General features: G+C 42.7%; 1 protein-coding gene across 1 annotated transcript in view; it reads right to left on the bottom strand.

The window, feature by feature from the left end:
* Nucleotides 1-925: 925 nt before the first annotated feature.
* Nucleotides 926-9,719, bottom strand: part of RIOK1 (RIO kinase 1) — a 42,890-nt gene continuing 34,096 nt past the window's right edge. Inside the window, exons 13-17 of the mRNA XM_072152540.1 lie at nucleotides 8,480-8,545; nucleotides 5,629-5,748; nucleotides 5,423-5,476; nucleotides 2,432-2,572; nucleotides 926-1,283 (exon numbers count right to left, since the gene is read on the bottom strand). Of these exons, the coding sequence (XP_072008641.1) occupies nucleotides 1,173-1,283; nucleotides 2,432-2,572; nucleotides 5,423-5,476; nucleotides 5,629-5,748; nucleotides 8,480-8,545 (492 nt within the window). The 3' untranslated portion in view covers nucleotides 926-1,172. The remainder of the gene's footprint in view (nucleotides 1,284-2,431; nucleotides 2,573-5,422; nucleotides 5,477-5,628; nucleotides 5,749-8,479; nucleotides 8,546-9,719) is intronic.

Below are 9,719 nucleotides of genomic sequence, written 5' to 3'. Positions count from 1 at the left end.
CAGATAATGTAACAAAATTGCCAAAATAATTTGTGCTGGATATGATTAAAAGTGTGTGTGTGACTGCAAAGTCCTATGTATTGTAACTTATTTCTAAGTACTAACATTGAATAAGAGGACCAGACCATGAGCCAATAGAAGAACGTCTCCTGCCCAGATAAATCACATAAAATGAATATGCATTCCTTACCTGGGGGGGAGAGTGAAGAAGGAAACTATAGTGAAGAATGAAATCTGGAGAATCCTTGTCTGCCGGGAAAGCTTTGGTCCCGATATTCATTAACATTTTACAGTAACAGCTACCACCTACCTAAACTTTGTTGCAGAGCAGCGCTCCATGACGACAGTGTTCCTCTTTCGGCAGAATAATGAGCCCTTGCACAGTGTGAAAATGGGACGGAATGGTTTAAGAAACTAAGAGTTCAAATAGTTGACTGGGTTTTGTCTATCTCTTACTGTTAATCTTCCCAGAATGTGGAGGATTATCTGTTTGACCTTTCAAGGCTTTGTTAAAATAAAGAAAAGTGGTTGGCTCAGAATAAAAGGGACTTTCCTGCTTCAATTCTTTTAAAACAGATAAAATAACAGAGTGGATGTAAAAATGATTGAGTTCTAATGTAGGCTGCAAAGGCAACTAATACTTTGTATTAAAACATAACACCTATAGCAAGAAGTCCCGAGATGTTGATAAATTCTTTTAGTGCATTTTCCTGGTTCACTGTTCCCATAAATGGAGAGCCTTTCTATTGAACGTACGCTATTTAATACCACATTTTCCCTGAAGCAAAAGCAAATCTGGGAACTGAAACTTCTTTAACAAACATGCAATATATTTATCTCTCAGCTAGATGCCACTCACTTACTAGAACAGCATATGGACCTGTTAGTAAAATTCTCTGGACCGTAGAGGATCACAATTAAAAAATTATGAGGAATATTCATTTATTAGGTTCGCCTATATGCATTTCTCTGTACAAAATATTTAAAAAGTTATAAAACTGAATTGTTTCTTTGAATTTATAGTGTGAGACACCAGTAAGCAGACCGTTTTGCTGCCTGCTGGGATTATGAGGGATATTAAGTAGTGTGTACCTATATAAACAATGTATCAGTAAGATGGATGGATCACACACTAAGTCAGAATACTCCTGCTGTATACGTAAGTGAACAGTCTATTTGGCCTTTTTTGTTTTTGGTGCCTTCTCTTTCCTCTTCTTCACATGTTTTGGAATCTTGTTTTTTCTCTTTTCCCTTTGTGCTTCTTTGACCTGTTTCTTCCTTTCCTATGGAAAGAAGGATAACAGGCTTAAAATAAAGTGACGGCAATTACAGAGTTACATATGTGAAAATAAGAACATAAAAGACTTGGCAGAATACCATAAAACACTGGGTAGGATTAGAGAAAAGTCACTAAAATAAGGAAATAAAATATTAACTACTTAGAAACAAAGACTGCCAAAAACAATCATATTTACAAATTTCAGTCATAGGGATAAAGCAATATTTCCTTTAGCAGACGCTTAAAGGGGTGTTTACACATGTCCCATCATAATACATGGAAATAAAGATTGGGGAAGAAGGGGTGGAGGGCACCCCATCCTTATGGTGTATAGACATTGCATGTACATCATATGAATGGCAGCAAGCAATGGGGACTTAGCCATGTTTCATTTGGATTAAGGTTTTCCAATCTGCTGCATTAAAGGGGTTTTCCCAAGAATTCAAGCTAGGCCTCGACTTGCTGATCGGTGGGAGTCCCCCACAGATCAAGAAAATGAGGGGTCCCACGTACCTCAGTCGGACCCATCATCACTCCATGAGAGTAACGGAGCAGAACGGTCATGTGCACCCATCTGCTCCTTTACTGTCATGGAGCAACAAGGGGTCCGACTGAGGTACATGGGACCCCCTCAAACCACTCGTTTTCGTGATTTGTGAGGGTCTCATCACTGAGACCCCTACCGTTCAGCAAGTTAAGCCCTATCCTATGGATAGGGCCCAACTTGAATTTGTGGGAAGCCCCTTTAAGGAGTTATTTCTATCGTCCATGGCTTTCTTCTCTTGGGCTTACACCATTCATATAGGTGTAGTTACCTGTATTATGTAATTCCTAGATGTGTCCAGGTTCAGTTCCCTAACGAATGTTCCTCCCAGCTTCTCTACTGGAACAAGGAGGGAGGGCGAGCACAAACTATGCACTATTTTGGGAACCTAGTTACTAGAATATTCTATTGTGTTAACCTACAATTATAAAATCATGTCAAATCAGGTGTACACAAAATCCGGGACAATAAGCTACATCTTAACACTAAACTATGCAGCTATACTGTGCTTAGTTAAATGGAGACTATTTATTCATGATTCCAGAACACTTCGAAATAATTGAATGATATCATATATTGCAATTTCCAAAGTGCAGCTGAATGTTTACCTTTTTATCTATTTCAGAGACAGGAGCTTGATCCTTGGGGTGAATCTCTTCATAGTCGGACCCAGAATCATCACCACTATCCACATCAGAGCCTGATCCATCATTCTGCTTAGGGTCACATTCTTGAAGCAAATCTGGTACCTGAACAAACAGGATAAAACAGACTATGAAAAACAAACTATTTTGTATTAATGAGAAAATTCTACTATCCATGGGGAGTTTCACTCATTCATACCTGCAGGAGAAAACTTTCCCAAAACAAGGTATCCTCACAAATTGTTTTACCATCCCTGCTTCATCTAATTTCTAGAGTGCTGTGGCTTACTCACAAATGTATCCACTAATCTAGTATTCATAAAATATAAATGACAATTAAAAACATAAAACCTATATATGTACAACAAGCCAAAATATATTTGCAAGATAAAGTACTGTGCCGATTGTCCTGTATAGTAAATTTAGAAGTGGATGGGACTTGAAATGCCAATGGCTACTGCACTTGAGGAAGATCAATGACACAGACCTTGCTATGTACCAGAGAAAATATGGCAGAAATGTGAAATACCTAATAAGCATCTATACAAATGTGCAGGGAGCTAACGTTCCTTCAGCACATTGCTGATGGCACCAGCATCACAGAAGTCACTACTGAGGTGGAACACTATGATCCAGACTTGACCCCACAAAGTGATCATGATCGTTCAGCTTGAATATGCTTAGGGCTGGTTATCACCAAAAGTAGCAGTTTCAAGGATATGGTGAACACATAATTAGAAAAGAAAATTATGACCGTGAGAGTTGCAGCGAGGAGGCTTTATGAAAACTTCCTATATACAGGGTGCAGGATGAATATTCACGCTGGAGCTGGCACTCTACTACACATGTCTCTGTATTGAACGAGGATTAGGGAGTAAGAGTTTTCCTTAAGGACACTTTGCCAATTAAGGCCCCCTCGTAGGTGTGCGGTGACTTATAGCCATTTCTGCTCCACTAGGGGATTCTGGGAAATATGCAAATAACTTTTCCAGGACGGGAGATGGAAAACCATGGCTCTTGGGAATCTGTTCCTTCTGGAATAGATACCCTATATACTCAAGTATAAACCGAGACCCCTAATTTTAACACAAACACTGGAAAAACCTATTGACTTGAATAAAAGCTGTGGGTGGGAAATACATTGGTCACAGCCTCCCCAGTATAGAGCCAGACAGCCCCCTGTAGTATAGAGCCAGGGAGCCGCCCCCCCCCCCCAAGAATATAGCCAGGGAGCCCCCCCCCAGTATATAGCCAGGGAACCCTCCCCCCCAGTACATAGACAGGGAGCCCTCCCCCCCAGTACATAGACAGGGAGCCCCCCCCCCAGTACATAGCCAGGGAGCCCCCCCCCCCAGTACATAGCCAGGGAGCCCCCCCCCCCAGTACATAGCCAGGGAGCCCCCCCCCCCCAGTACATAGCCAGGGAGCCCCCCCCCCCCCAGTACATAGCCAGGGAGCCCCCCCCCCCAGTACATAGCCAGGGAGCCCCCCCCCCCCAGTACATAGCCAGGGAGCCCCCCCCCCCCAGTACATAGCCAGGGAGCCCCCCCCCCCAGTACATAGCCAGGGAGCCCCCCCCCCAGTACATAGCCAGGGAGCCCCCCCCCCAGTACATAGCCAGGGAGCCCCCCCCCCCCAAGTATATAGCCAGGGAGCCCCCCCCAAGTATATAGCCAGGGAGCCCCCCCCCCCCCCAAGTATATAGCCAGGGAGCCCCCCCCCCCCAAGTATATAGCCAGGGAGCCCCCCCCCCCCAAGTATATAGCCAGGGAGCACCCCCCGTAGCACATAGCCTGCCATCCCCCCCCGTAGCACATAGCCTGCCATCCCCCCCCCCGTAGTACATAGCCTGCCAGCCCCCCCCCGTAGTACATAGCCTGCCAGCCCCCCTCCCCCCGTAGTACATAGCCTGCCACCCCCCTCCCCCCGTAGTACACAGCCTGCCACCCCCTCCCCCCGTAGTACATAGCCTGCCACCCCCCCCACCCGTAGTACATAGCCTGCCACCCCCCTCCCCCCGTAGTACATAGCCTGCCACCCCCCTCCCCCCGTAGTACATAGCCTGCCACCCCCCCCCCCCCCACCCGTAGTACATAGCCTGCCAGGCCCATGTAGTATATAGTCTGCCAGCCCCCTGTAGTATATAGGCTGCAGCCCCTGCCCCCAATATAATGCCTGTAGGTAAAAAACAAACAGTGTACTCACCTTCCAACGCCCCACTGGCAGGTCCTCTTCTATACAGCGATGCTCCGTCATCGGCTCCGCTCGCTGACAGCATCGACTGTGCCGATGCCGGCATAGTGCCTGCGATGGACGGCGCGGGACATGTAGCCGATGCAGGAGCAATTGTAAAGTAAGGAGTTAAAAATGATATTTATTGTGTAATCATCACAAGGGGATTGAAATTTGAGAATTTTCTTTCATGGGCAAACGCCTTTAATGGTAAGGAGGCTGCCTTACAAGGTAGCAAGAAAGGTGTGGTTCTCCTTGTTCCATCCTTCTTTGCATATTTCTCTTTTTTGAACGTTCAGAAGTTTTTCCAGCAAATGAGAAATAAAAAAAGAAATCTCTTACTATAATTCATTATGAATATTAGGGAATAATAATAATAATAATAATAATTCTTTTATTTATATAGCGCACACAGATTACGCAGCGCTGCACAAAGCATGTCAAATCGGTCCCTGTCCCCATAGGGTTCACAATCTAAACAACCTAACAGTATGTTTTGGAGTGTGGGAGAAAACCCATGCAAACACGGAGAGAACATACAAACTCTTTGCAGATGTTGACCTGCTACTCACTCAGCCACCGTGCCGCCTGATTTTATATGTTCAAAGAAGTCTTTGCTGACTTATTATTGTATTAACAGTAATAAATTGTCCAGATATCCATAATGTAATAAAAGTTCCTCACTTAAAAAATAAAGCCAGAATATGAAGTCATCCAGCTTACCGTCTGAGCACCTGACAAATCCTTCTTCAAGCCAGTCACAGTCTGATAGAGAATCTACAAAATTAAAATGACAAAGATCTTTACTTGCTAGTTTGCTCCTAATTTATGTCATATGTTTTATAGTGTGAAGAGTTTAATATCTCCTCAGTGCTATTAACATACATAAGGTATATGGAAAGTGCAAAGATTTTCATCCAGGTACTTACGTTATCCTGTTGTGTGTTCAGCGACATGTCTTCTTCTTTCAGCTTCTGCATTAAGTCGATATCCCTCTCATAGTTCTTCACTTCATTGAGAGTTCGAGGAATGTACGCTTTCTTGAAAACCTTAAAAACAAGAAATGTATTACAATCAATATGACGTACAACTTCTAAGGAGACCTAACCATCTTTAAAGAACAGCAAGCATCAAAATGATTTTTTTTGCCAAGAAAGGTCTCACATATACAACACATGGGGGGGATTATCTGGATTTGTGCACCTGTTTTCACATGTACAAGCTCTAAAATAGGCACAATAACCCACCTCTCCTTGCCAAGTGGGCATGAAGGGGCTGGTCACACCCCCAGCGAAAAGATCAGGAGGCTGGAACCTCGGGTGTTGGGCTACTGTCATTCACAAAAGTTTGCGAACACACATTATACAACACAGCCTATACTGTTACAATCTTTAGTGTGCCTGTAGAATCGATGCATTTTAAATATCTGTCCTTCATTGTCCAAAAACATTTAGCTGCATTTCACTGAACATTTGCCACTTTGTTAATTTCTTCGGAAAAAGCACCTAGTAATACCGTGATATTTCGTATATCGCAGCATCAACCATTTTTTAAAATCTATACTGTGCCAGTGATTGGACTATATTGAGTTTTTTTGTAAAATTAAGTGATCTTTATAAAATGGGGTAAAATGTTAGGTATTTATTTTTATTTATATATGTAATGGGGTTTGCCACTTATAAGAGCAAAAATTCAAAATGTTCCAGCTCACCAACCTCCAACAGTCAGTCTCCTCATGCACAGATGACCCCACTGCTAGGGCATAACAGCATAGAAAAATAAATCCAAATCCAGCTTGAGGAAATCTCTTTAGAAAATCTTCTTTATTTGCGCCATTAAAACATCCAGGTTTGCAAAGAATAAAACTGTCAGTTTTATTCTTTGCATACCTGGATGTTTTAATGGCGCAAATACAGAAGACTTTCTAAAGAGATTTCCTCAAATTGGATTTGGGTTTGCCACTTATTATCCTGTTAAAGTTTGCTATAATAGGGTAACCCATTTTACTCTTGATAAAGTTTGTCATTTGCTGCGGGTCACATTACCCCCTGGTAGCAGGACAAGGGACCTCCTGTGGCGTTCAGTATCCTGCTGGCTTCCAGCGGATGGAGAGGGCCGTTTGCTCCTTACTGCACACTGTTACATCAGGAGCTCTGCAAACGTGTCATGACAACAGAAAACTATTCAAAATCTGCCCGCCTTCCACTCTGTAATTGGCTCTGCAGCCATTCCACAAGCAACAGAAACCAGACAAAATAGTCTGTTTTTGTGCCATGTTTATTTGCTATGGCAAGAGGACAGAGCTCAACCTTCACATTGAAAATGTTGAATTGCACAATTGAATCTGCAGCAAATACATGACATGCTGCAGATTATAAATCCCCAGAAGAGAATTTTTTTCATCTGCAGATTTGGTTAAATCCTATTCACTTCTGCTACTGTATAATGCTGCAGATTTTCCACATGCAAAATCCCCAAAAAGTCCAGGTTTCCCAGGAGTTGTATAGGCATACATAAATGCAACACCCCTGCCAACATAAAGACAGTGGAGTGTTGCGAATGAGGCCCTCCATCTGTATCTCCCCAGCAAGTGAGCCTGCGCAACTCGCCTCAGGAAGAATGCAGTCAGTGTTAGGCCTCAGAGGTTTTTAGACCCTGCCTGTATAGCAAGGGTTAAGGTATGTGATGTTTCTTATCCAATGATATTCTTCCATGTGGACTGAAGTGTGATTGGAGAGTGAGCCACCACCTGACCAGGGATTGACAAAACCCCTGGACAGGAAGGGGCAAGCTCTCTTAGGCCCAGGCTCTCACCGCATGAGCAGCTCTTAGGCCCCAGCTCCTGACAGCTCTCTAGCTAGCAACCTCTCTTAGAAGAGAAGACAGCTCTTTACCACGGGACTCGTACTACAGACACCAAAGGGGTTGTCCCAGGAAGATTCAGTACATCAGCCTCTCTCTCCATCTTTCTTGCCCACACCACCTGCTGGAGACCTGCCAGGTTGTATGACACTCCTCCAGTCCCCATACCAAGCACCATGACAACAGCATGCCTAGGCCGCAATAGCCAGCCACTCCGGTATTCTGGGCCATGGATGCCTCAAGTCCCCAAGAAAAGGCTGGACCCCAATGGGGGATGTTGCATAAAGATCCAATCTTGAAGGTCTTTATTAAACTGGCTCCTGGACTGAATTTAGTCTTTCAAGTTGCTGACTACATTAAACAATCCCAAGGATGAATGGTCATCTGTAATGCAGACGATTGTTATCTCTGTTGTATGACCATCTTAAGCAAGAACTACTAAATAAACTTAGTAAAGTTTAGATTAGATCCCCCTGCCAAGAAATTCTATGGTAAGATATACAATCTTATTAGGCATCATCATTGTCCTCCAGCAACAATCCACCATAAGGCCAAAGTTCTCACATGGTTTATACTATAATAAAATCCCCCGCCTCCCCCCACACACACACGAACACACAAAAGTTAAAAGAAAAAGCTACACTGTGTGAAAGCAGCTTCATACCATATTTGGCATGTGATTATATTAATAGTGATTGCAGCTACAGTATGTACTGCAAATAATTGTGGTGTATGACAACCATACTCCAATCTCTCATCTCAAAAATATGTTCTTCTCATACTTCATTCTACACTTTAACAAGTAAATAAAATAATTTACAGTATATTGTATTGTAGAAAATAGTTAAAAAAATGTGCATAGATAACAATAAATTGAAAACCCTCTTTACGCTTTACGTTATGCAGAAAATAACTTGCCTCTTCGTCGACTTTATCCTGATTCGACCTTTCTTCTTCTGTTCTATGAGCTGCTATTTCCATTGCCTGAAAAATAATATTACATTGAGAATTTTACTCTGAAGAACAATTTGAGTTACATAGCAACTACATATGCTGCACAGAAACATCATGTACAAAAACCACTGTCCCCATTGGGTTTTATTATTAGCAAAATATTACGTAAGCCAACTAGGTTAGAGGAAGGAAAACTAACCACCAGAGGAGACCAACCCAAACCCATAGGCGGGTACAAACTTTATGCCAATATGAATGCAGAACCCTTCAGTTGCATGGCACCACTACCAACCACTGAACAGTTTTCTACCCATGTTCAATTGGCAGTGAATTGTAATAGCAAATATGATCTTATCAAGGGCATTTTATTTCATGCGGTTTTCCATGATAATGATCATCTATCTTATAGGATAGGTCACAAATAACAGACCGATGGGGGTTTGACATTCATGACCCGATTGATCAGCCAGAGCTGGAATAATAACAGTATTAATGAGGCACAAATTCAGCTCTGTTCTCCGCATAGCGGCTGGTCCTGGAAATTGCACCTTCCATTCAAAAGAGTAATCCTGGTCCCAATATAGGAAGAGGAGGAAATATATGGCAAAAAAACGATTATGCTTTTGCTTCATTGTTCCAGCCCAATCCTATCCTTCCCATTGTGGTCACAATATTTCTGGTCTAGTAGGGATAAGTTTAGCACACAGCCACATTCAATTCAATGGCCAATACAGTCATCGGTTTGAATGGCCGTATTGCCCACTGCACCATGTCAGAGCCACGTGGGGTGAGGAAGGGGAATTACTCATAGATCCCAACACCGGCACTGTGCTACTCTTGTATTTGTTATCCATAGCCTCCTTCCTTCGAAAATCAACATTTAAAATTATATTAACCCCTCAAGGACGCAGGGTATTTTCTCTCATTTCTTGCTCTCCACCTTCAAAAATCAGAGCTGTGCAAGGACTTATTTTGTGCGTAACATATTTTCCTTCTCCATGAGGTTATTTATTTATTATTCCATGCCATGTACTGGGAAACTGGAAAAAAAAAATTCCAAATGTGGAAAAATTTGAAAGAAAATGCATTTGCGTCACTTTCTTGGGGGCTCAGTTTTTACGACTTTGACTGTGTGCTCCAAATATCACCTCTGCTTTATTCTTTGGTTCAGTACAATCACAGTGATACCATACTTATACAGGTT

Source organism: Engystomops pustulosus, chromosome 5 (genome assembly GCF_040894005.1).
Source record: "Engystomops pustulosus chromosome 5, aEngPut4.maternal, whole genome shotgun sequence".
Taxonomy (NCBI): domain Eukaryota; kingdom Metazoa; phylum Chordata; class Amphibia; order Anura; family Leptodactylidae; genus Engystomops; species Engystomops pustulosus.
This window is presented reverse-complemented; position numbering and strand designations above follow the sequence as displayed.